The 27,399-nt window shown below is 41.9% G+C and overlaps 2 protein-coding genes across 9 annotated transcripts in view; one reads left to right on the top strand and one right to left on the bottom strand.

Moving 5' to 3' along the window:
- The window catches only part of gpatch8 (G patch domain containing 8), a 25,498-nt gene extending 4,688 nt beyond the window's left edge, over positions 1-20,810 (top strand). The window contains exons 2-8 of one of the 7 annotated variants that reach the window (XM_026348004.1): positions 3,940-3,958; positions 6,951-7,023; positions 14,336-14,403; positions 14,772-14,858; positions 15,037-15,180; positions 15,282-15,412; positions 15,797-20,810. In XM_026348004.1, the coding sequence (XP_026203789.1) occupies positions 7,017-7,023; positions 14,336-14,403; positions 14,772-14,858; positions 15,037-15,180; positions 15,282-15,412; positions 15,797-19,610 (4,251 nt within the window). In that variant the 5' untranslated portion in view covers positions 3,940-3,958; positions 6,951-7,016 and the 3' untranslated portion in view covers positions 19,611-20,810. Of the gene's footprint in view, positions 1-995; positions 14,404-14,771; positions 14,859-15,036; positions 15,181-15,281; positions 15,413-15,796 lie in introns of those variants that run through there. The other 6 variants (XM_026347995.1, XM_026348040.1, XM_026347987.1 and 3 more) reach the window with 6 other exon arrangements.
- On the bottom strand, positions 19,841-27,399 carry gosr2 (golgi SNAP receptor complex member 2). Of its 2 annotated transcripts, XM_026348047.2 has the most exons (7): positions 26,714-27,399; positions 26,229-26,620; positions 24,886-24,950; positions 23,681-23,789; positions 22,790-22,922; positions 22,540-22,680; positions 19,841-22,045 (listed from the first exon to the last, which is right to left on the bottom strand). In XM_026348047.2, the coding sequence occupies exons 3-7, from the start codon at positions 24,923-24,925 to the stop codon at positions 21,884-21,886; spliced, it is 585 nt and encodes a 194-aa protein (XP_026203832.1). In that variant the 5' UTR covers positions 24,926-24,950; positions 26,229-26,620; positions 26,714-27,399; the 3' UTR covers positions 19,841-21,883. The 2 variants fall into 2 exon arrangements, with proteins under 2 accessions (XP_026203832.1, XP_026203828.1); XM_026348043.1 differs by lacking the exons at positions 26,229-26,620; positions 26,714-27,399 and adding an exon at positions 25,199-25,427.

Below are 27,399 nucleotides of genomic sequence, written 5' to 3'. Positions count from 1 at the left end.
TAGGCAGTTCTTATTCCACTTCATTTAGCAAACAAGAGAGAGCACATTAGATTGTGTGAATGGCTACATTTGTGTTGAGCGAGTGTGTGTCTATGTAGTTTTAGAATTTATGTGTTACTGTATAGTGTTTTTGTCTATAGGACAGTTATCTTATTGTACACAACTTGGGGTGTTCGACATTTCTCTCCTGCAGCGAATTGGCCCCTATTAGCTAAGCAGCAATGACCCGGTTTGTATTTGCACGCTCTGCTTTCTTACTCCTATCTTTAGGGTCCTTGTAACGCTTCTCTGACTATCTCTCTCTATCTGTTTCACCACTGTCACACGCTACATCTTTTCTCTTCCTCTTCACCTCTACTTCTCTCTTGCTCCCTCCCTACTACACAGTGATTCGGTGTACAGTACCCTCTGTCATTCTGTGCTGGCATGGTGCTTGTGCAACTGGGACTGCATTTTTCGCTGAAGAGGCACATAGATAATAGCGCAGGAAGCTCTCTTCTTTCTGTCTTTCCCACTCTCTCCATCCCCTCCTCTGTCTCTGAAGCATTGTGGTGAGCAGGCCAAAACTCCTCTTACCTTCACAGTGCTAGGTCACCTCTCTCACCATCATGGATGTGTTTTTGGAGACAATCAGATATCATCAGAAACCAGGTAGAGATCAAAAGAACTAGTTGTTTTTCCTCAGTTTAATGAATTGAACAACAATTTATAACCCTACATTTCCAGGATAATCCAGTAGACACACATAAGATAAGACAAAACGTGTAGAGTACTTCTACATGAGCTTTTCTTTTATTGCCCAGAGCTGTAGGCTACAAATGATGGTTTCCAAGCCCATGTCTTGTTTTTGAGCAGCACAAAGAGGAATGTTTGTCATCCTTGCTGACCAAGGTGATATCACAGCATTTATTTTTATATATATATATATATATATATATATATATATATATATATATGTATATATATATATTTTTTTTTTATTATTATTATCCTGAGCTCGCTTATCTGTAGTCCGAACATTTTTCTTGCATTTCATTCAGTTACATGAGAACATGAAATTATTCTAGTTGAGTTTTAGCTTTGACGTACTTTATCGCAGGCATAAACATCCCACTGTGTGTGGGAGGTGGAGAGGAAGACGGGAACAGAGAGAGGTGGCCTGCTCACCTGGTTTGAGTGGCTCTTTTGCTCCTGCGCTATTATTTGTGGAGGGGTGCTGAGAGCTGTGCTGCAGCATTACACAGTAGTTTACACATTCGTGGAAAAACACCCACATTCAAGGTGACATCAACTCTCACTCAGTTACCCATAGTATTATTTAAACACCTAATGTGCATGCCCAAAACAGAAGGTGACATTTTAGTCAAATACAAGTATAGATGTAATTCTTCCACCAAATGCTGATGCTAAAGATTCTTCAGTGGTAACGTTTTGTGATATGATACATTTTCATCATAAAAATGTGTTCATATTTAAAAGGACAAAATGGAAATACAATCAGATGACTGATTAGAAGAGGAAGACCAATGTATCTACGCCAGCATAATTTTGAAACGGATTTCAGGTTATGCTTTGCTGAAAACTTAAATTGATTCTTTACATGTTACTTTAAATGATAAAACACATTTGTGAGTAATATCAATCATTTTATGGTATTTGTTAGGTACATAGGACTGTCACTGCCTCATTAGTGTAAAATTGTAAAGTGGTAGGATATCTGGCAGGCGACCACAAGTGTTACATCTTGGAGCTGTTGGTAAATGCTTCGGCCCAACTTCTCGGAGCCCCTCCCTTGCCATTTATTGTGTGTGATCTATAGGCAGCTAGAGGTCTGTGTGTACTTTATTGGGATCTTTTTTCTCTTTCTGTCTTTTCCCTTTGGTCTTTGCTCTTTCTTTCTAACATTGTTTTTGCATTGCATGTGTTAACTTGGTAGCATTCAGTACTATCTCCTCTCAACACTCTGTCCTAATTACTACTACAATTTTCTCTCCCAGACTCATTACTCCCATGTCTCCTGCTCCTTCCAGACCCTCAAACCTACCCTCTTCTGCTTACCTAACCCTTGTCCCAGACCGATATGCAGTGGGCAACCTCAGAGCCACAGAAACTACCGCTATAGAAAGGAAATTTAAGAAACATGTACACAGGCCACAAAAGATAGATGTGTTGGTTAGTTCAAGTAGTAATTATGCAAGTGTAACCTTTTTCATTACAGCCAGCCATATTTTAATTTTATTACTCCTGTTAATCCCTATTCATTTTTTGTGTCTGATTAGGGGGAGAAGAACACAGGGAAAAAGTCACATCCAGTATTTGTAAAATCCTGACCCACAATTCACCACCAATTTAAACCCAGTGAAGGTGCAATAGGTTTAAAGTTTTTGTTATCAATGGTGGATAAAGAGTAAAGCAAAACCAAAAAATAACCTAAACCATTTATCTGTAAACCAGTCTGACTACCTACTCCAAACGCAGTGGGAGTATTAGTGTTACAGTGTCTTTCTTTAAAAAAAAAGAAAAGTTGGCAACCCCTCAGTTTGGGCCTTCAGTGTCTTTCTTTAACTACGCTTTGCTAAAATTTCAGTTTCATTTTTTGAATTGAGACATCAGAATTATGTGGTAAGTATTTGTTTTTGAGTTATTCTACGATATTCTAGTGTCATTCCCCATTACTTACTGTACAGTGGCTTTATTGTGTTTTAGATTTAAGTCTAAATTTATAAAATCAGCATTTTGTCCAACAGTGCAGACTCAATAACTTCTAATGACATAAGTTGAATCAATTCTTTGATGTTGTTGCTAAATAAAATCTCTCACTTAGAAAAGTATTCAGACCCTTAATTCGGGACAGCACAGAAGCCCCTATATGCCAAAGCAAAGAGACTATTTTTGCACTTGAGAGTACAGTTTCTAGTCAGCAGCTTTTGGCTTATCCGTCACAGCGGAACCTGTTCTTGACTGGTGCCATGGTCATCCTTGGTGGCTGGCATAAGAGTTCAGTTTCTAAATTATAATTTAAAAGTTGTATATTAAAAAGCATGTTTTCATTCTGTCATTAAAGGTTGTAATAGGTTGACCTATTTATCCATTTAAAATTAAATTACCACGCTGTTGAATCTGACACTGTTTACTGGGAAATGGAGGCCTTCTGTTTTGTTGGTTTGCTTCTTGATGCACAAAATAGTTTCCATTTAGTCACACCTGCAGTAGCTGAGGCTTACCAGGAATGTGCTGAGCATTAAACACAAGGGAGCAACAAGAGTTTATGAGGAGCAGCAGAGCCAGAGCTTGTGGACCACCAGCATTTGCCAAAAGACATTTTTTAGGGACATGAGAAATTATGATGTATAACTGTAGCAGCCAAAGTCAAGACAATACCTCAAGGGGTCTCCTTTAGTCTAATATCAGATCTATTTAAGACCAGGCAACTAAAAAATTTAGTAACTTGCATGGATTTGTATGCTTGTTCTACATTACATGATCTTTGGTAATGCAAGTCTAAGAGTTATTTCACAGACCCACACAGCAACACAAACACATACATATATATATATAAAAAGGGCACGATAGACTATAGCAGTAAAACTCCTAAGTACTCTGAGGTTTCTAGGTGGGGTCCCCTGCATATCACTTCCCTTACCCATGTCTTTTGCCATGCACTGTGCTGATCATGGCACAGTGCGACTCTGAAACTCACTCCCTCTTGTAGATCTATTTTGTTTGGATAACATTTTAATTTTTTTTCTATCTCCTGTATTAACAGTCAGTTGGTGGATTTATTGACATGCTTACCTTTTCTGTTTGTATACAGTGTTATGTTTGTTTAAAAGCAGAGAGAGATTTGCATTTTAAGAACTAGAGAAGCTAGCAGAATTGCAGTTGAAAGCGTTTGGCCGGTTTCTTACGTTGTGTCACGTGTGACTGTTTTTTTGACAGCCCAGTATTTTAAAGCCAGGTTCGTATGGAAATGCTTTCACTCCACTTGCACTGCTGTTGGACTCGCCGTCGTTGCTTTCATCCGTCTGTCTGTCTATTCTTTTGGTGCACTCGTCTGTTGTTCAACACGTAGCCTGCACCGCATCTCTGCCCTTTCACCTCATCTGAGCCCATTTTGAACTAATCTCTTTATTAGTATAAGCAGTTGCCTTCGTGCCTCAACCAACCTCCCCATCCAGTTTTTTTTAATCTCATTGAGATAAAATGAAAATGTAAGAGATTTGAAAAACCTTTGATTTAAGGTACAGCTTATGTTTTCTGAGCTTGCAGAGATTTACATTTGACTGCGATGCCCTTGGTCAGACTCATCTGACTTTGAAGAAAAATAAACTCATCACCTAACTGGGATTGTGTACAGCCTGAGCAAGAGTATTTTTGAAAATACATTTTCCTTTTTTTCCTGGCTCCAACCACATATTAGCTAATCCCCTAAATCAATATAAATGTTCATATTCATTTGTTGTTGCACCATAATACTGCAGTAAGGGACAGAAGCATGCCCAGTTTCATTGGGAGGGGAGGTGTTCACTGCAGCAAATTCTGCAGTATTTCCCTACACAGTGAATTCAGGGTAGATAATGTCCACTAGTCAGCAGGAACCACACATTATCAGGCATGCTGCCTCTGTCATGTCCAAAAACTGACAGTAAGGGACAAATCATACACATTGATTGCACATTATTGTGGCCTTCAGTGTCTTGGTTATATGGTGATACAGGCAGTTTTCACATCTCTAGTTCTCTTGCCACCTTATAATATCCAGTACAGATTCCTCTCTTATGTCCTTCTACACTGGAAATAATCTGACAGCACAAACATCTATTAAATGGAGGGGGAAATGGGAAACCATAGCAGAAACAGGAAGTGAAGCACTTTAGTATCTCTTGGGTATTAGAGGTGAACTCCAGACAAACAAAATGTCTGTCTGGTGTTCAAGTACCGTTACACGGTCTACACAACTGCTATACTTTGTTTTGTTTTTCTTCCAAAATATTAAATGGGGCAAAATAATGCAACAGTTTGCATTGGTACAACAGCAGTGGTTAAGAAAAAGGATAAGGCAAATTTAATCAAGACCTAGTGGGCGGAGATGCAGTGTATGTTGTGTGTGACTACCACTCCCCATCACATGCACTAACCCATACAAGCCCAGCTCACCTCCACCACCCTAGAAACTCAACTTCATCATGGCTCAGCCTGCTCTGTTATGCCCCCAGTACTGTTCTCCTCTTACGTCAAAGAGGACTAATTGAGCCGTCTTGAGCCATCACTTTCCTTTTTGTGCCTGATCCACCTCAGACTAACACAGTTGGAGTTTTGTTAACCCACCCTCCACCACCAGCCCACCCCCACCCCTCTGTACGTGTACCATTCACAATGCGCTAACACCGACGATCCTTTTTGTTAACTCTTTAACAAAAAGCTGCATGCTGTTTTTTTTATTTTTGTTTTGTTCCAACCCCTTCACTTTCTGTTCATGAAAGTTGATGTCAATCTCTTTGTGATTATAAATATCCTTTGTTTGGTTTGTATGTTTTTTTGGTAGAATGCAGCACTTTGGTGAATGTTAGACAAGCTTGGAATAGTTATAATCACAACAGAAACAACACTGCTTATTAAGAAGTCTCATTGTTTCCTGTTTATTTGTGCTTGAGGATGTACTATAGTGTGTAGTGGTGGGATGGTCTTGCATTTCACTTAATGTTTTTGTTTTCTTGCTGACCCATACTAGTGATATAACGATCTCAGACATGCACATTGAGTCCCAAAGTGTGCTAGGAATTTCTGTTATGTGTGTTCTTGCACACTAGCCTCTTTGATTCATCAGTTGCTCGGTCTTGTTCATATTGTTGGTTGTGTTAATTGTCACAATAATCATTAGTATTAAAAAAAACAAAACATTAACTTTAAAGTAGAAAAATGTGTCCACAATGAACTTGCAAAGCTGCTGTAAGCATGGTTATGTTAGATAAAAACCTACCTTGCAGTTTATAGAGGTCACTTAGTCTTTAGTTTATGCATACATAATTAGAATATTAAATTTGATGCAAGCATAAATGGTCTAGTAATGGCTTTGAATAAAAAGTATAAACATGGTTGAGACCAAATCAGAGATGCTAGTGGTGTTCAAGAACACACACAATAGCTATTTCTAGTATGTCTAATGGGACTATATGCACACAGTGTCTCTGTCTCTTCACCTGCACACCCAAGTATCCCCTCACATGTGCATATCTTGTCCACCATGGGCCTTGTAATGGTAATCCAAGGCCCACTAGCTCCACTTCTGTCTTCCTCTTGCTATATTTTTTGTGACAGCTGCATATGTTCCATGGTGCTCCCCTTGTCATGGTTACGGAATCACAGCAAGCTTGGAGTTTCTGGTCTTCGTTTTGTTAATGCAAGATTTCCATACCTGTTCTATGTTACTTTTCTTTGTGTACTAAGATCTTGCTCTGTACTGGTTCATATATGTATGAGTGTGATACATATATTGCCCTCTCCTTCCTTCCTCCTCCTGGTAACGTCTCAGTTAGTTGATGTGACTTGGTGTGTTATCTTTATTATCCAAAAAATAGAAATGCTCATGCCCAATTATTTTGCCATAAAAAGGTTAATAAACTCTACTCCTACTGTAGGCTACAGGCTACAGGTAGCCCCGTATATTCATTATAGTGGAAAACTGACCCTTCCTCTCAGTCTCCCACCCTCTATTTCCCCCAACCCCTCCCCACCGCCCTTACTACACCTTGTGCTGGAAGACACTGATGTTACACGCTGTAGGTGATGTGGATGACAATACTGATGATGGTGGTGGTGGTTGTGTTGATCATGAAAGTGTGGTCTGAGTGTTTTTATTTTTGTTTGTGTTGTGGGCCATGCCCACGGGGAAAAGCTCCTCTTATTATTGGAATATTTTTGGTTTTTTTCTCCTCTGTTCTCTCTGCTAGGACAACATTGGACACCGGTTGCTTCAGAAACATGGCTGGAAGTTGGGACAAGGCCTTGGCAAAACCATGCAGGGTAAGGACTGATTCTGTTGTATACTTGTGGTGAATTTATGCTGGTGGTACTGGACCACTACTTTCTGTCATTTTCTTTCCCCTCACTTTTACAGGTTTTTTTGAACTAGCAAATTTTCTTTTCTTTTCACATCCTTTCTCTTCCTACCTCTTACTTTGTGTCTGTTGCTGGGTAAACTACATTACTATCTAAACAAATGTCATTCCAGTTGTTTCTATTGATCTCATGCTGTCGCTCCCTCAAACAAGAAGAATAGCAAGGAAAGAGACTCTGGGGGTTGAGAGATGGGTGTTTGCCTTTAAATTGTGCATTTAGTTTAGAGCAATTTAGATTATTATAGGGTTTTTCATTCAAAATTACTGTATAATTGGCTGCAGTTTCGTTCACATGCTGTTGTTGCCAACCGAGTGGTTATGAAGTCATGATTTGCTTATGGGCTAGTTTGTGTGTTAACCTTTGCAGCACGTGGTTCTCTTACCTTCTCCCAATCTTGCTTGAAACCCCTAGTTAAAAATCAGCTCTTATCATCTTAAATTGTTGTTCTCAAATCTCAGTTCCAGGAGCTAAATATTTGTGTGTTTTGGGTGGCTGAAGATCACATAGTTCACTCTGGAAACACAAGCATGGCTGTGTCTCTGTAGGAATGTAAAGTTATTGAATTAACATGGAAATAAGAGCCTGTTCTTTGGTATGGGCCAGTTGGTTTGCAATTACAGGTGAGGCCCACCATGCTGGACTGTTAAGATAAACTAAAGCCCTGCATGGACTTTAAAGGATTGTGGCAAAACAATGCAATGTCGTCACACAAAAAATTTAAACCAGCTTGAACGTCTGCTGCGTTGCAATCTAGCGGCTTGTGACAAGGTGCTGTGTTAGTCCAATAAACACAAATAACTGCACATTCCCGATAGCGCAGACCACCTATTTGAAACTTTTCATCTCAAACATTGCAGCAAAAGATAAAAAATATACTGTGCTTAAAAATTTCCATAGTTGCAAAAATCCTTTGTGCCTGCCAGGTCATCATACACATTTATCTGTTACTCCAACTGGATGTCCTGGATAATATTTAGTTGTCTCAATTGTACTTTAAACAGTATGTCCAACCAATGCTAAAATCTCTATTTTAATGCTTGAATGGATCCCAACTGTATCATGAGATTTGTTTTTGTTACATGATTATAGTGCGCAACAAACAATTTTTTCAAAATGTTTAACTCTAGATTTTTTTCTCTTTTCATTTAAGGAAGGGGTTTGATGTCTCTTCAGAGTGTAGTTAAAACTGGACTATTGGAAATAAACTATGTTCTGCACATTGAACAAACGTAGTGTAGAAATCTAGACAAGACCTCTTAAGAACTAGTACTTATTGATCTGCTGTAAGCAGAAGAAGGCTGGACAGAGCAATGTGTGGGTTGGTCTTGGCTAACGTCAGCACCTCATTAGCTCAGTCCTGCTGTGCTCATTTTCGCTGAGGAAGTGGTGCAGAGGCCTGGCATGAATCCACTGAGCCCCTTCCTGTCTATTCACCAGCTTTTCTCTCGTCATCAATATCTTCACTCTCTCTTATAGTCTTACCCTTATCTGTGCTCTCTCCTAATGGATAATGTATAGCACTATCACAGTATGATATTATCACAGGCAGGCCAATGATCTTGTCTTTCCACATAATTTCTGGAATTTTATTGCATCCACCTCCTACAACATGGGCTTTTCTGTCCTCTCGATCCATTCGGTCTTTCATGCACTTGTTTCTGACCTTGTTTTGTCTCTCTTTGTTGCTCAATTGCAACTCTTACTTAAGCGATTACTGTCCCTGTAAATCCAGCAGTACCACGTGTGCTCAGTAATCAGAAACACCCAAATTCTTATTCTACAAAACTGTTTATCTAGCACACACCCAAATTACAGAGCGCTAGCAAAGTAAATGAGTGACATAAAAAAGATATTAAAAGACAGAGATATCTATGTTAGCTGGGTTTGTTGACAGCATAGTTACATTAAGAAAAGTCATCACCATCCAGTCAGTGCCATCCTCATGTTTATGGTTCTGGCATTGAGACCCAGATCTAATTTGCAACAAATCCTGAATTGTAAAAAGCATGCAGTCTGCTGAATCATTCCTTATATTTGCTCTCCACACTGATAACTTTTCTTCTGGTATGACGTTATGGTATGTTCTTGTGTTGACATTTAGATAATTAATGTGAATTGTACTGTGGTCCTGAGAGCTTGGCACACTACAACTCAAGAAAGCTGGGAAAACATAAGCAAAGTAATAAAACCGCTTCACCAAGCATTTAGAAACAAAAACACAGAATACAGAAAACACATCCAAACACAGATGTCTTAATCAAAACAATCAGAAAAACATATGATGTATTAAAACATATTAGCTCATTTTCCAACGCCAGTAAGGGATTTTGGACATCAGTAGTTTCATGAGTCACCATAGCAACAAGAAGCACTGTCCCAGCTGTATCCATCACTTTTTACTGCTGCCTGGAAACCTTTCTATTGTAGCCTGTATTGTGTGCAGGTGTCTTTTATTTCGTGTTTTTTTCTGTGTTTGCAGATTTTGTTAATAAATGCTGTGCTTGTGTTGTCAAATTAGTGAAGATATTTTCTACATTTACTTGTTTTCTTAAGTTGCAGTTCACTGACTCATCAGGGCCATCGTAGGAATGTGTTTATCAGTGAGCGTCCAGAGATGCATATCTGATGACTGGCTATTGAGATGTGTTATTGCTGCCATAGCACCTCTCATCCATGTACATATATGGTCTTTGTTCCCAGTGTTGCATACATATTCTCAGCCTGACAATGGCTAGGGACCAGAGTAGACCATGAAGCTGTTTCTGAGGATAGCATTCAGTGTCCATCATTGTTTATTTCCATTCGGTCTTGAACGTATTAAAGTCTATTTGATGTGATAAGGATGTGTGCCTTATGTGGAGGAGAGAACAAGTTGCAGGGGCTGGCTGTTTTCTTGTTGTTGCCGCTCGCACCACTGATGTCTGGTTATGTAAGCATCCTGCTTTGTGGGCAGATGAGACTGCGGCAAAGTGTGTCCAGTTGTTGTGTAGGAATTAATGGCCCAGTGTCTCTGTTCAAATATGCTACAGCACTAGGGAGTAGGCTAACAAAACCCTTGCATCCTGCATCTCAATGAAGTCTGCTGGATAATCATTATAATGTTCCTCTACTTTTCTGTCCTCCTCAGCAGAAGAGGTTTTTGAATTTTTAAGTGAAAGCATTGTGTCCCCTTTTTAAGTTTTTCACTGTATTGACTTTGTTCTTATTCTTCTTTTGTCCCTTTTGCCCTTTTTTAGGTAAGGTTTGTTGGATCCCCTCTGTATGTTAGTATGTGTGAGTGTGTGTGTGTGTGTGTGTGTGTGTGGGTGTGTTTTCTTTCTCCCACTCTGCAGTTGACCTCAATGTAACACCCCTTTTACAGTGTACCATAGGCTAATGGCCTCTGTCGGCTTCCTCCTCTTTGCTTCATAATCACTAAACCTTTATTTCAATCTGCTCGAGAGTACAGTGCTTCGATTTGAACACACACAAAAAAAAATCCATTTGAAATCAAGGTAGATTTAGTAAGGTTTGATTCCATCACATCCCTTAGAATCATCATCTCCACGTATTTTAGATTTCTGTTTCTCTTTGAGTTTCCGTGGCTGCTGTCGGGTATATGATTGGCTGTGACCACGGCTCAGACTTTGAATGGCTTGCAGAGTAGACAAAGTTTTCCTCCCTGTGCTTGTTTGCCTGTTTCTACCTCAAGACCTGTGAAACTTGTGTGTACGTGTGTGGTCATTATGTGGGACTGAGATGTGTGTTTGTGTGTGTCTGTTACTGACCGGGCCATAGAGTCAACTTACAGGGAAAACCTCACCACCCTTCTATACCCCGAATGTCTCCGTCCCCATGGTTACACGCTCCCATCCTCCCCCATTTCTTTGCCCCTTCTGCACAGCATGTTTGTCCCAGAGGTGCACTCCTGCCTGCCTCAAACTGTGACACTCACCCGAGGCTTTAAGCAGTGTTGGAGGTAACACACTAAACTACCTTCTCATAAAAGAGAAAAATTAATCCAGATCATGCAGTTCACATTTGTAGATTTTGGTAAAAAAAAAAATGAAATAACAGTGGTACAGAAACTGCTCTAAGCACTGCTCAAAGCCTTGTTGGATCCTTCCTCAGGTACATTTTATGTTTGTCATGTGTTCACTTGTTCCGGGGTTAAATATCCCAATGTCAGCTTGCTGGCTGAAAGCTAGCAAGAAAATAAAAGAATCTCAGGGAGATTTGCTAACTGGGCTGACAAGCGCCTGCAAGGTAAAAGCTCAAAGGGGGAAAATGGTGGTCGTCCCCAGAGGCGTTGATTATCTCAGACTAGATAATTGACCACAATTAAAAAATAATATTGTATTTGACAATATTTTGCTAAAAGTAGACGTTAGTTTGATTTACTATTTTTATTAGTGTGAAATACCATTTACTCAGCTGTTGTAAATCAGTAGCTCACACAGTATAGCTCCCTGCAAAAGATTTTATCAGATGGAGTTCTTTTTTATTTATTTATTTTTTGGTAAGGTCTAATTTCCCCAACCAAGAATTGCTGGGTTTACACTATGGTTGTCATACTTTAAGGGATGTTTTTTTTTTGGTGTCTTTGGGGCATATTTCAATTCAGAGAGCGAAATGACGCCAGGCTAAGGGCCTGGGGACTGGGACCAGTGGTTGGGAGAGAGTGGTGAGAAGAAATCCCTGTAAGCACCTAGCCCTGAGTGAAGGGATGAGGGGGGTGGGGGGTGGGGTGAAACACTGAAGCCCCTCTGATAATGAACCCCGTCTAAACCCCCCAACCACACTCCCAACCCCACCCTCCCTTCTCTATGTCCCTCAATCTTCCTGCTTAACCAATTGGTGTTTCTTTTTTACAGCGATTTGATCCTGCCCATGTTGTGCTGATGGTAAACTTAGTGGTAAATGTTATTTTATCCCCCAATTGAATTGTTTATTTAGTTTTAATTTCTCCCATTTTTTTGTTTTTCTCTCATCAGAGCACCAATGCTACATAGGCTTTCAATTCTCTTTGTATTAGTCCTCATTCTGCTGCTTGTATATTCTCATGCATATATTACTCTTAGAACATTGTCATTTTGTTTGTTTTCAGTTTTTTTTAACCTTGTGATTCACACCCTGTGATTTAGATGCACATTGTTTTTGTCTGGTCCCTTTCTTTTCCACTGGAATGGAAGTATTGTCACTGTGTTCAAAGATTGGTTATAGTTTGGGATGACTGTAATTGTTCATTAATCTTTAATTCTGGACCTTGCTTGTGGCTCCATTCAGACAGACCACTGCAGTGGCTGGCTAACAGACCAAACTCTGTTGCTGGTTTCACTTCTCTACCACTGTAAGGCAAAAAGCACAACACACACACATCTATCAGTAGATAGTCTTGTGATGTAGATATCACACAATCAGTGTTGTCCTTTCCTCTCACTTCCTCAGTGGAATAAAGCTTCTGCATTCATGAAATTGGAGTTAGGTTGCACTTAAAAGCCCACCCAGCTGGCAGACACTGCAGTGGGTCTGAGAGTCCAGGCTGGTTATTATACAGTATGTTACAATGGCCATGCATCTGTGATTTTCAGAATTAATGTCATTGGGCTGTGATGGCTAAATTTCTCAGGGGAGGCATAGGAATGACAGATATATTTACATCAAATGAGTTTCTTACCCTCCTCTGGCCAGGAAGGTAAGAATGTGCCAGGAAGTTAAAAGAAATCAATTTAAAGAAACAAATTAGTAGTTTAGGGAAATATGAATTTAATATTTAATACATTTTGCATTTGTCTGTGGGCCTTTTTGTTTACTTTACATCGCAGGACACTGGAAAATGTATTCTCTTCTGATTTTCCCATCTATTAGAAAAAACCCTAATTTTGAGTCAAATTGGCCCTGGGTGGAGCAGGTATTACAACAATCAAAGTTTGATTGTGCATTTGCATGCCCAGGGCTACTTGTAACTATTCCATATGCCCAATGGCATACATAGAACATTTGTTTATGTAAAAAAAACTATTTTGTGTGGGAGGAAAAAAAAAACTGAAACCAAACTGAATTGATAATCACTATCAGTAAAATGGATTATTGTATCTGGCTGGCAACAGGAGCAGCAGACTAGTCCAAATTCTTTTTATGCCTTTTTGTTTTGAGATTCCTCTGTCTGTCTGTCTGTCCGTCCTCCCCTTTCTTCTCCTCCTACCCTTACCCATGTTTTACCAGGTAAGTATCCCCATCCCTTGCACTGTCACCATGGCGATACCTGGCCTGTGACGTTACTCTGCTGTAGTTCAGTGCTTGTGTCCTTTTTTTTTTTATTTTTCCTCTGTCTTTCTCTCTGCTTTGTTTGGCTGATTATGAGTGGATTAAGCAATTCTGTGTCAATCTCCAAAGTAGTTTTGATTTTTATATATTTTATATCTTTAATGTTTCATTCTGTTTTTTGGTTGTCTTTGGTTTGTTTATTTTTCTACAGTTAATTTCCTTCTGGTCTAGCTCTTTTCACAGCTTACGTAACATGGCTTAAGTAGACAGTGGAAAATAATCTTTCAGTTCCAGTCTTCATGAGGAAGGGGGCCTGGGAAAAGGGAACAGATTTGGACCTCAGGACAGTGAAAGGGGCTTGCAAGGGTCAGTCAGCCTGCTGACAGTTAGGAAAGAGATGATGCAATAGGCTTTAGATAATATTGGGAGGCTTTGTTTCCCCTCATGCAGGATGTTGCAGTGGAACTAAGTGAGCAGTGGCAGCTGCGCAGTCCCTTTAGCAACCCCCTTCACATACACTACACACGTCCTTCATGCTGTAGTGTTCTTTATAAACTTGACATTCTGGTTTAACTGGACTGCAGCAGTGGAGGGGTGGAGGAGGGGTAGTGGAAGACATAATCACACTGAAAAAAATTGAAACAGATTTGCTCACACAATCCTGTTTCGAATTATAACTTTATCTTTTTCTAATAAAATAAAACAGGAAAACAATAGGTGCAGCTAATTTAACTAATTCAAAATGTCAATCAGCAGCCAGGTCAAATGCAACAGGAAGACCAAATTGGCTGCAGTAAGCTGTGAGAATGGCTGGTGTTTGGTTCACTGTAGCTTTCTGGTCTCTTTGCACTTCGAGGCAAAAATCTCTAACCCCAGCACCCTATGCTCTAAAAGCAGGCTGTCTTCGAGCTGGCCCTCTGTCCCAGACTCAGAATCTCACCTTCTCCTGTCTCTGTCTCTTTTCCCTTAGGACGCACTGATCCTGTGCCCATTATCCTCAAATATGATGTCATGGGGATGGGGCGGATGGAGATGGAGGTAGGATGCTGTTTACTTTACTATTTTAACTCACTGTCCAGCCTTGACCCATATTTCACCAAAACAGAATCAAGATACTTAAACAACAACTGCTGTATTACCATAAGGTGTATAAAATAACCATTCACCATGACAGTGATCTGGCGAACAGTAAATTCAGAAGTAGTCTTGTCAATATGTGTTCAAGACCTTGACTGCTCCTTAACCTCAAAACCTCTTGAGATGGGCAGGCCGTAAAACACAAATGCACAAGTATCACTAGTTACTTTGTAAAGATGGTTCAAATCTGCTGCCTACTGTATGCCACTGAAACTTCAGGAGTGTTTTGTTTGTTTTCTGTGTTGTAACTGCTGTGTTTGTCTTTTTAGCTGGACTATGCAGAGGATGCCACAGAGAAGAGAAGAGTGCTTGAAGTGGAGAAGGAAGATACAGAGGAACTGCGGCAAAAATACAAGGTGAGGCCTTTTAGCCTCTTACCAGTTATGGTTTGTTGTGTAATCTATTCTGTAGTAAACCTGTGTAAAAGTGGAAGGTTACAGCTAACTCCAGTTCCTTCTTTGTTTGTTCTGTTTTGTGTTTTTGTTTGTTTCTTTGTTTCTATTTTGTGAATAATCCTTTATTTTCCACCAACAGGACCAGATGGAAAAGGAAAAAGCCATTGCAAAAGCTCTGGAAGACCTAAGAGCCAATTTCTATTGTGAGCTATGTGACAAACAGTACACCAAACACCAGGAATTTGACAACCACATTAATTCTTATGACCACGCTCACAAGCAGGTACGGTTCACTGTCTAAGTTTTGTGCTCCTTATGAAGATACGTTTTTGATGTTTTTGAGTTCTCACCGTCTTGTCAATGTCTTGTTTTTGTGTAATGCAGAGGCTTAAAGAGCTAAAGCAGAGAGAGTTTGCTCGCAATGTGTCATCGCGCTCACGAAAAGATGGAAAGAAGCAAGAAAAGATGCTGCGCCGATTGCATGAGTTGGCTGAGCTGAGGAAACAGCAGGACCAGTAAGTATTTATTCCTGGTGCCCTCTGCTGGCTTGATTTTAACATAATCAATTCACTGCACAACTGCTTGGTTTTTTTTTTTTTTTTTTTTTTTGGGGGGGGGGGGGGGGGGGGGGGAAAAAAACACATCATAAAAAAATGTATTTGATATTTTAACTGTAGGTCAAAACAAGGGTTACTTTGAAACATGAAAATATTCACGATAAACCCTACTACCTATTAGTCTCTTGAATTATCATTAAGTTGAAAATACTAAATAGTTTTAGTAGGTCGATCAGGACATTTTCAGTAACCTGCTTAACTGTCAGGGCTGCTGTGTCTGATATTTCTTTAGTTGAAAACATTTATCCTACATCACATTTGTGTTGTTCTTTTGTGTTTTAGTACTCCAGGAAGTGGGCCCATGTTCAAAACCACCACAGTGGCTGTGGATGGAGAGAAGGCAGAAGACAGCGACAACCTGACACATGAGAGTCCTGCATTAACAGAGAGTTCCCTGGAAGGGTCACTGGCAGATAAAACTGGTCAGGCCTCACCAAAGCCTGCCCCAACTATTAGTTTCTCGCTGGGGAGGAACAGCTCGTCCTCCCCAACCCCTAGTGGTGGATCCAAAGTTAGTGTGTCCTTCTCTTTTGCCAAGAAAGCCCCAGTAAAGCTAGAGACAGCAGCTGCCGTGTTTGCTGATCATGGAGAGGAGGCTGTGGAGGAAGAGGAAAGCCAGGAGGGAGAAAAGCTAGGAGGAGAGGAGACATCTGGCTCATCTGACAGCCCCAAAGGACTACCAGTGGGTGGTGAGGTAGGAGATGGAGTTAATGTGACGGGAACAGAAGAGGTGCAGCAGCCTGATGATGGAAGCTCTCTAGCCTCCACACTGAACAAACTGAAGATGATGATGAAAAAGGAGGAAGGATATACTGGACAGGAGCCTCAGTACTATCACTATATACCTCCAGCTCACTGCCGAGTTAAACCCCACTTCCAGTTTTTGCTGTTCATGAAGGCGACTGATCAGTGCCAGAGCAAAGAAGAGGAAGACGAGGAAGAAGATCAGGAAGAGAAAAAGATTGAAGACAGTCCTGAACCGTCAGAGGCCAGCATTACAGAATGTAAGAGTGAAAAAGAACAAGATAGCATTACTTCAATCCCTGACCCAGAACCAACTCCTCCATCACCTCAAGTGAAGATGGAGGATGTCTCTTCATGTGCAGAAAAGGTTTCGACAGTACCTACTTCACCTGCTGAAAAAACGGAGAGCACACAGGAAACTCTAGATTCCAACTTGGGCCCTAAAATCCCCACTGGCCCCTTCTTCCCAGTTCTTAGCAAAGATGAGAGCACTACCCTGCAGTGGCCCTCTGAGCTCCTTGAATTTACAAAAGCTCAGCCTTCCCTGTCTTACAGCTGTAATCCCCTGTACTTCGACTTCAAGCTGTCCCGCAACAAAGGAGTGCGTGGTGTGAAAGCAGCAAAGTCTCCTAAGCCTCGTGAAGAGTCTGATGACAAGGGCCAAGAGGTAGCAGTCCTAACAGATTCAACTACTAAACCTGGAACTAGCAGTGACAGAGATAATTTAATGACGAAAGGAGAGACTGGCCAATCTGAAGTTGATGAACAAAAAACGGCAAGTGGCAACAGTAGTGCCAAGAAAAAAAAGAAAAAGAAGAAGCACAAGAAGTCTGCAAAGCACTCAAAACGCAAAGATAAAGAAAAAGGAACAACAGATGCAGCGGGAGAGACGGAGGTAACACAAGAAAAACCTAAAAAGAAGAAAAAACACAAACGGAAGAAGAGCAAGAATAAGACTCGAGATCAATATGAGGCAACAGGTGATGAGAAGGAGAAAGTAAAACCAAAGTCAGAAGAGAAGTCTGTTTCCTGCTCTGTCCAGCTGACCACTGGAGGGGGAGGAGCTACAGCAAATACTGGAGTAGAGCTAGGAAAGAGGAAACGTGCTACTAAGGAAGTGCCTGTCAAGTCTGACGAAGGAGGAACCGGAAATGCTACTGATAAAGCCATCTCTTCAGAGGAGCACAGTGGTACCAAACGACAAAAGACTGACTCCAGTGCACCTCAGAATGCCTCCTGCTCCACCTCAGCCCAAAAGAGTCCTGGTCCTGGTAGACCTCCCAGCAGTGAGAGTGAAGAGGAAGGAGGCTCTAATACTCAGCGCTCACGTCATCACAGATCAAGTCCACGGGAGCAACGGCACCATCATAGTGAGGAATCAGGACGGTCCTGCAGTCATTCATCAAGAAGAGGGGAAAGACGGGGCAGCAGCCGTCGGCGCCATCGTGGCCAGACCTCCCATAGTCATTCTTACTCCAGCAGCTCAGACCGCTCTTCTGTAGGCAGCAGCGCTTACAGCCATCGTAGCCGCAGCTACTCAGACAGCTATAGTGACTACAGCACAGAGGATCGCAGACGGAGGCGCTCCAAGCGTTCTTCAGATTCTGAGTATGAGCGGAGGGGTAGCCGAGGACGTAGACGATCCAGGAGACGTCAGTACTCCTCTTCGTCCTCAGAAGACTCACGCTCCCGGTCACGCAGCTACAGCCGCAGAAAAAGGCACCGGCGGCACCATCGGAGCAGCTCAAGAAGCTCCAGTAGCTGGAGCCGCAGCACAAGTTCAAGATCATGGAGGCGCAGCTACAGCCGAAGTCACAGTTCTGTCAGCCCCTCCTCCAGTTCAACCAAAGGTTCCCCTCACAGACGAGGCACCAGGGGTCGAGGGGACAGTGAAACACATCGCAGAGACTTCAACCGTTCCCGCATCTACCGCTCCCAGTCTCCACGATCATCTTCATCACGAGGCCTTAACCGTAATACCCATTCATCTGGCTCACAGGCTCTGAGGCCAGGGGGTTCCCGAGATGCGGGAGAACAGAAAAATATGCTTACTGCACGCCAATTGCTTGAGAAGGTTCAGTCTAAAAAAAGCTCGGATGACTCTGCCACAGGAACAAAATCTGGCATAAAGATTAAAGACCCACCACAAGGCTACTTCGGTCCCAAACTACCCCCAACTTTAGGGAGCAAATCCATGCTGCCGCTTTTTGGAAAGCTGCAGGCAGGGAAGAAATCACTTATTCCTCTTACCAGACCTGATGAGGGAGAGAAATCTGGAGCAGGGAAGGCTTCTGAGGCTGAGCGAGAGATTATCCTGGTAGAGCCAATAAGGGAGTTCCCTCCTCCACCACCACCTCCCGCTCCACCAGTGCAAAAGGTTGAGGAGGCCCCACAGAGCACAGTAGCAGAAGAGGAGACACAGCATCCCAACACTGAAGTCCAGGTGCACCAAGAACCACGGCCGTTGTTTGATCAGGAACCTTCCATGATGATGCCTCAGTACCAAGGGGAAACGGGGCAGGACCCTTCCCAGAACCCCATAATGGAGTCGCTCATGCCAGAAATGCAGCAGCAGCCTCCAATGCATGCCTACCCTGCTTACCCCCCACCCACCATGGAGGAGGATGGCATGGAGCCAGAGGAGGATGGCCTGGCTCCTTTGGAGAGTCAGCCGATTACATTTACACCAGAGGAGATGGAGAAATACAGCAAGCTGCAACAGGCTGCACAGCAACACATTCAGCAGCAGCTGCTGGCCAAGCAGGTCAAGACGTTTCCCTCCGCGGCAGCGGCGGCAGCAGCCGCCGCGGCCGCAGCTGCTAACTTGGCCCCAGCTCCCCCTCCACCAGCCCTGCAGCAGATCCATATTCAGCCCACTGTGTCTGTAGCCTCTGGCACATCAATCACCACAGTTCAACACGCCATTCTTCAGCACCATGCTGCCACTGCTGCAGCCATGGGCATTCACCCTGCGCATCCCCACCACCCACACCCTGCACATGCCCAGTTGGCCCAGGTACACCACATTCCCCAGCATCACCTCACCCCCATCTCCCTTTCTCCTTTGGGCCCCTCCCTTGGTCATTCTCTGGGACACTCACTGGGACATGCTGGACTTATTCCTGCACACCCGACAGCCTTCCTCTCTGGTCAGCCTATACATATAATCCCAGCTTCTGCACTTCACCATACCCCCTTAGCACTGCACCATGTCCCACACACCCTCTACCCTACCCTTTTCACACCTCGGCCTTCACAGGCTGCTGCAGCAGCAGCTCTCCAGCTCCACCCACTCCTACACCCAATCTTCTCAGGACAGGACCTTCAGCACCCACCTAATCATGGCTCTTGAGTAATGCAAGTGAGGTGTTCATTCACAGCACTGGAAGAAGGACGTAACCTGCACCGGCTTGATTAAGTCTTTGTGACAACATGCAGGCAGTGAGACAGGAAGCTTGTCAACAAACTGCCATTTTACTGGCCGACACAACGCAGCACATTGTAGCTGCTCTTGTGATGCTCCTGTGTTGGGCTGAAATTTGACACTAACATTTTCTTCTGGCTCATATGAGTTTTTTTTTTCCATTTTTTTGCCCTGAATTCACAAGACGGGGTGTAGATTCAAAGGAACTTCCTCAGAAAATTTCATTTTGAATTGTATTAACAGAGTGTTTGAATGACAAACCACTGGAGCTTTTTTTCCTGACATAAAAATATTCTCAGTTTGTTTATTTTGGCAGCCAGAGAGATGTAAAAGATAAAGCTGAAAGCGGAATCATGTCAGGAACGAGATGGAAGTTCTAGTGTTGTAGACACAGACGACATTGACTCTGTAACGTAACCTTCAGGCGGACAGTTTAATAATTACTTATCTATGTTTTCATATGAGTACTTGCTATTAATTGGTTCCCTGGTCTCAAAATAATTTGTAATGTAGTTACTTGTACATATATCAGTGTGTAATGTGAAGAATATCACCAATGATGACCATATGCAATTACAGCAATGGTATCCAAATCGGTATGACTTTGTCACATAAGATAGCCTTTGGTAGGGTAGGTGAGGGGAAATGATGCAGGGGTTTTAGGATCCCTAATGCTCTGAGGCAAAGTTCCCTGTGGTGAGGGTACACCTGAATGAATTGCACTGAAATCTGTACATCGAGATGATGCTTTTGCATCATGTAACAATAAGATTGTAGAATACTGCAATAATTGTATTTTTCTGTTTTTAAATTATTTTTCAAAATGCCCTTCAGAAGAAGGGACATGTTTTGCTTTTGTGTAAGTTTGTAAATAAAACTGCTGTAGAATAACCGATTAACATACTAGAGGTTTGAGACTGCTGTTAAAAAAAAAAAAAAAAAACAAAAACAAAAAGCAGAATGACAAGTTGGGTAAATGATGGACGCATACGTATTTTATCAAGTTTGTTTCTCAATTACCCCTGCTAACATGGGCTGCGATGGCAAAGGGTAGTGATCTGTCAAACAGTAGCAACTCTGTATTTTTTAAAGACTTACTCTGTTTCAGCAAATAAAATCTTGAGTTCATGTGTCCTATGTTTTTCCATGATATGCAGCCAGGGTAATAAAATTCACATGCACACGTGTGATCTAAACACTTGCAGTCACAGTAAGGTCACATTTCCATAAACCTCAACTGGGTCAAGACAGTGGAACAATCCCTGCAGAGGTCAGTGTTGAACACTAAACAGTAGATGTCGCCGTGGTTGTCTTGAACGGAGGATGCAGTTTCAAAGGAACTTTCTCACAGTTACCAGCAGATTTATTAGATTAAGATACATCATGAAAATTAAATGGTTTATTCTATAAAGATAAATCACTCACACAGTGAGACTAGACCAGAGGATGAAGTAAATGAAGTATATAACAAAAAAATGATTCCTGCTTCACTTCCTTTCTCAGCATCTCTGGTGTCTTACTACACGTATGCTCGGTTACCAGTTTATTAGGTACACACAGCTAAAACTGATGCAGCAGACTCCAGAACATCATACAGTTGAATCAAAACCTCAGTGGTTGATGAAGGATAATTGGGCTAGACTGCATTTGTTTTAGCTGTAATTAACTAGTAACTACACTGTACTTCATAAAACAATGATGCTCATGGTGTATTAAGTTACAAAGTTCAGAAACACGGGGTATTATGAACATTTCTGTTTGACATGGCAGAATGTGGCACAATGACACAGTACTGTCAGATTAAAGGACAAAACAAAATACAATAGCTTTTCACTGGAAGCAATTCAATATAAAGATTGTATTACAGTATATTAATAAGCTATTTTGAGGATGGTCACAAGTGATTCACTGTGCAGTGGTCTTGATGGTGAAAACATTGTTATGACAGTTATGACAGAAGAAAGCAGCAGACCTATTATTAGAAATTTCAAATCCCTCTTGGAGCCTCGAGCTGAATAAAATACTGTAATTTTTCATGTGCCTGAAATAATTCAACTGGCAAATTATACTGGCACAGTTTCTTTTAAAAATACTTTCATCTGATTTTAAAAATTCAGCTCTACCACTTTTCATATCATGAGGGACGATGTGCTACAGAAATGTCCTTGTCTTATTAAAAACCTCCAGGCTGTGGACAGAGGTCAGCCCAGGTATCTGATAACCAGGAACAAGATGATGCAGGTCAACAGCATGCCACCGATTATGATGAATTTATCTTGTGTAGCTCGTCTTTCTATCAGTCTCATCACCGTGTTAGACAGCCCCAACATGTTGGCCACATCCAGCATCTTCTTGTGTGTCCCCTGTGCAGAGTCAAAACAGTAATGATGCCGTGTTAGATAAGGCTACAACAGCCATAAAATGTTTAGAAAAGCGCTGACATTACACGGCCACGTTCTAATCGTGCACCCTAATTCATCTGATTTTGCGAGACGCTGAGTGCCAACACCCTCCCTGACGCACTACTCTGTCAGAAGTTTCTCATGGCTAAACAGCAGACACACCCTGATAAGAGGAGGCCTGAAGCAAAACCAGGAAGACCATCTCCTCCCTGGAAACAAGGACTCACCCTCCAGCTGAGCATATGCACACTAACAATAAGAGTATTGTGATCAATGTGGACACCAGAATCTGGGTCAGGAAACAGGATTTCTAATCTAACATGCATGCAGTTCTATACTGTTTCCTTTCTCTAGAAAAACTTTTTTTTTAAATAAAGTTCAAGTCCTCTGTTCTACAATCAGAGCTTTTTGTTTCGTTTTTTTTTTTTTTTTATATTGTGTAGCGTCATATGTACCTTCAGAGTAGATCTTTGATCTCTGAGGCCATTGAGGATGCTGCTGCCGCTGCCTATGAGATCGTCCATGCCTCTGTGTGCGTTGTGCAAACTGGAGTTAAACTGTAGGGTCTCATCTATAGGGATGGAGGTATCTGCGTCCTATTGAACAAGAACAAACATCGAATTCCACATGATTTTCAAAAGCTTGAGACAGACGTTGAGGGGTTACACATGCAGACCTCTAAATGCTAAGCTACTTTTGACTCACGTTGGTTGTGAAGGTACGGCTCATGAGTTCCTCTCTCTCCCTCTCCTGGGCCTCTTTGGCGTAGCGCCGATGCTGGAAATTCTGCAAGGCGCTCCGGAGGTGTTGAACATCATATTTAAGCTGGTCCACTCGCCTGAGGGAAAGAACAGAATTAATACAAATTTGTTAATAAATGGACAAAACCTACAACCACAATTAACAGTCTCTGTTAAACAGCCCTGGGTATCTGCAGGACTTACGAAGTATTTAATTCAGGTGCTGCAAACAGAAAATCTTTTTTTTTTAAATTTCTGTTCAAATGTTTCTCACCTACCGCAGACAGTGACCTCAATTCTAACTTTTTTCATGTCTACTTTCGAGATGCTACAGATCTATGAAGGTAGGATTGTTTCATTGGTGGATTGTGGACTTCTGTGACGTTGTAATCAGCAACATCCACGTGTAGCAGACACTGTCATTACAGCTAAGCTACAGTAGCTTACAAGCCAAATGACTCAATGCAACTTAATTTGCTCACCTCTATGATATATTTTATGACCCTAATTGCCTCATCTTATCACTAACTATTCATAACTGTTATTGCTGAGGAGAACATTTCTCTCAGACGTCATGCAGTTGGATTTCAGAGTCTTTCACAGTCTCTCTCCTGAGCTTCTCTCAGACCCCACTAGAGCTCCACTCAGATCAGGGGAGTGCTGTAAGATGGTGTGCACTGTTCCCCCTAAGGCCTGTTTACCCAGCTCGGAAATGAATCTATGCCCAATGCAACAGGAATGCTGGTGATGACGGGGCTTCAGAGGATATGTTCATATAGCCACGTCGCCACAGGACAGGGAACAGGGCTGTCTCATCGTCTCCCCCACACCATCAATTGACTCTCTCCTAACTCACAATTTGGCGTTCTGGCGGCGGTTTGGTGGCTCCTTGCTGGCCACGATCTCAAGACGTTCTAACTGATTGAAGATCTGGTCGATTCTAGCCTGGAGTTCATTCTCTAACACTTGAATACAGAGAAAAAGACAAACAAACAGCAACAATCAATTATATTCATCATCAATTATATCCTCAATTGACAAATCTATTTTCATTTAATTTATGATCTTTCTAAGTTAACTAAAAATATCCTTTCTGGAGTTATAGACAGAAAGTCACTTATCAAAACTCTCATGAACTGTATAGACTTCTGTATAGCATGTTACATTGTCCTCAGGTTGAAGTACAAGTTGATGTCATAATTTGGGAAGGAGAGGAGGGGGAGGGTTGTCTGCTGCCTGGCTCCCACCATTATCTAGAAGAAGCCCTCCCAGCTTCTGTCACTGCACCCACCTTCCTGCTTCCTGCCCTGGCACCAGCCTCGCCCAGAACTGATCAGGCAGGCACCAAGCACAGAAAACAATCAACCAGGGAGACATCAGCCCGACTACAGTCATTACATCAGAGAGAAGTAACATAATGCCCCAACAATACGTCTGTCCTGAGTAAAAGATAGGAAAATTGACTACAAGTGCTGCCATCAACACTGAACTCATGCCAGAATGACTGCAAACAGAGCAGTGGGGGAGCAGGCTGTGTAGTCCACTGCCTTCATTTTTCTATTATTGAACAAATAAAAGGAAACAAATTCAGAGAATGGACAGGAACAGCTCAATGGGAACCCATATACAGGAACTTTACATTTATAATTTGTTACCCTTGACAAAAAACCATCAAGCCTGTCCCAAACCCATTCTACACCATGATAATGTCTCCAAATATAGTGTTAGAGCCACGCAACAAATAGAAATGCTCCCATTTAACCAAATCAGCATCACTGACCATTACAAATTAAACATAAAGGGAGTCTTGTCACTGAAATTTGTGCTTTATGACTCTGTCTGTCGGACTGAATGTCGACCACTGTGGGGGGATAAAAATCTAAGGTACCTAAATATCTGCACACTACAGAAAGTACATGTATGTATGTTTTTCTGTCTTCATTTTTTGTTTTGGGTATTGAACTTAATACAGCAGCCAAAAAACTAATACAATTCAGAAAATCCCAGATATTCTTCTAGTTAAGACCAGATATGACAGAGTCACATGAGCTCAGTACTCACAGTGCACTGACTGACGGTCTGTCTTCTCCAGGTTTCCCATCAGAGACTGAACCTCCTGGATTTGCCTGATCCAGAACAAACATATGGTTAAATGACGAGGAACCGACCCATTATTAAAAAAAAAAAATACAACATTCACCGTTCAGTGCATTTTATGATAGAGTCCCAACAGTGGAAACATTTGAAGTAAATCACCAACAATCCTACAATGTTGATATTAGTTTAACTTACACGTTAGCATTAAAGCACTGGTAATTAGCTAAACATTTGCTAACTAGCTACGACAGTTTCCAGAGAAGACGACCGCACTCACTTATTTGTCTGGTGGTAAAGCGTTTCCATTTCCGAGATTTAGTGACACCGTTTGCTTCCCCTTACTTTATAATTTCACCTTATTATAACTCATTTATTGTGACATGTGGCTAAGCTAGGAGTCTAGCTAACGGTAGTGCAGTGTACACGTCATCACCTGAGCGTTTGTGTACGGAAAATGAAAGCGGAAGTTACGCAGCGTCACCGGAGATGGGAAAAACACGCGAAGAGCACTCACTCCGCTTTGATTTTCAGATACAGAGAAGGCTCTTGTAGCCATGCACCAGTGGTATAAAGAGGATAAGTCACCTACCATTATTACCACAGTTAGAACCCAATTTTATGAGCTATCCTTCTGACGCACCACTATGATTAAACAAATGTTTCCAGTGAATGTCATCATGAAACATCCTCCCACATGCAGGTGAAAACTGGGCAGCTACCCAGGGGCTTAACAATTTGATCAACTGCACATTAGTTAGAAATCAAGTCTAAAATCATAGGAACCAATAGGAACTGTGTGGCTCAGGTCTTGTAGCCCCAAGGGATTTCTACCATTTGCTATTTACTAAAACCAGCAAAATGATCTTTTGTAGTTTCGCTATATTGCACCGATTAATCAAATATCAGGATAGTTTTCTGTCATTAAAATCATCAGTTAATCAGCTAATTAGCGCCACAGTCCCTTCTCATTTCTGGGTGCCTGGTGATATAATGAAGTTGACATTTATAGTGGAGGTCAACACGGTGCCCCTTTATTAACACAGCCATGCACATAGTGGGCAAATGAACCTTCCCTTCAGGGTATTTAACTGATGCTAAACTGACAAAAGTTAAATCTAGGCTGTAGGCTACTGTTTGTGTTATATTTGATAGTCTTCTAAACCTAATTGTTGACAGGTGTGATAGCAGAGATCCTTTCCCCTTCTAAAACAGGCTCTGAGAGCATACAGCATAATCTGTTGACATGTAGACATGTGACAGGAAAGACTCTGAGAAACATGTCCTGGAGCTAGCTTTTGTCAGCTCACCCTGCCTTGGCCTAATTAGTCGATCCTCTTTTTCCACAGATAGGTGTCAGAATACTCCTGTCAGTCCATCCAGAGGCTTCCTCTATGCCTGCGGTCAGAGACACCAAAACTAATGATATCAAACTTTTCTTAGAGAGGTAAGATTACAAGTCACAGATCACTGTAGAGAGGATGTATGAGGCAGGTTTTAAACGACGTTGCCTGTCATAGACTCTGAGTGTCACTGAGTACTGTGTGAAAGTGGCATGATTGGATTTCCCAGAACAAACTTAGACAATTTCACAATAGTTCCTTGGTGATTTAGTGGAGGGAAATCATCCTGGGGCGTTGCCTGGTATCTCAGAAAAGCCACATCTCAATCATGTTGCGCCAACGCTCCATCGCTGAGTCGTCTACAGAGATACAAATTTAAGTATCTTAAAGCCTAATTAGGGCAGTGAGCTGTAACAAGCACCTATTCGTCAGCGATGGCTGTATTTGTTTACCTCATTCAGCACGGCCCAGACAGTCTTCCGTGGTTACCTGATGGTACTTGAGTTGATGGTTGTATCTTCAGGCTAGACACTTCCCAACAGAGGTCCTTTTCACCCACCCCCATATGTCAAAAACCTTGAGATCTGTTCATGCCACTTCTTGCTCTCGCTGTTCACCGTTTTCGGTTGTCATAACACATCCTCGGGGCAGTGGTTGGATGTGCACAGCTTTAACCTGCTGCTCAGAATAGAGAAATAGAGAAAGGGAGAAATAAGGCCCCCCTCAAACCATTCCTGAGCAGTGCATGTGGCCCATTTAGCTCTCTCTCAAGGTCGTGGGGTTCTCTCTGTCTGTCTGGCTGTCTGTCCTTTATCTTTCAGCCCTGGGGAAAGGATGAGATGAGCTTACTGGTTTTCCTCCACACCTGAGCGCCATGGACACAAGCTGGAATCCAGACTCCAGGTGTTGAGCATGATCACGCCACTCCAACTGACAGAGAGATCACAGGTGGCTACACCTAGTTTGATGTACAAATGTCACAGTGAAACCTTAATACACATTAAAAGTGTGTAATTAAGATTCTTCGAATGAGTTATCGATGTATCTCTTGTTGTGACGTGAGATATTAGGTTTAAGTACAGATCCGGGTTTTAATGCTTTTGGTATTTCCTCATCAATTAGTGGTCTTTGGTGGTGG

This window comes from Anabas testudineus, chromosome 8 (genome assembly GCF_900324465.2).
Source record: "Anabas testudineus chromosome 8, fAnaTes1.2, whole genome shotgun sequence".
Taxonomy (NCBI): Eukaryota; Metazoa; Chordata; class Actinopteri; order Anabantiformes; family Anabantidae; genus Anabas; species Anabas testudineus.
Note: the sequence above shows the minus strand (reverse complement) of the source record. Positions and strands in the feature narration are given on the sequence as shown.

What these genes read in the sequence shown, in the direction of transcription:
- gosr2 (XM_026348043.1), bottom strand. Translation starts at nt 25,227, where the DNA reads ATGGAAACGCTTTACCACCAGACAAATAA. An exon ending in AGACCGTCAGTCAGTGCACT is followed by an intron (nt 23,790 to 24,885) that starts GTGAGTACTGAG and finishes TCTGTATTCAAG; the next exon opens with TGTTAGAGAATGAACTCCAG. An exon ending in CGCCGCCAGAACGCCAAATT is followed by an intron (nt 22,923 to 23,680) that starts GTGAGTTAGGAG and finishes TCTTTCCCTCAG; the next exon opens with GCGAGTGGACCAGCTTAAAT.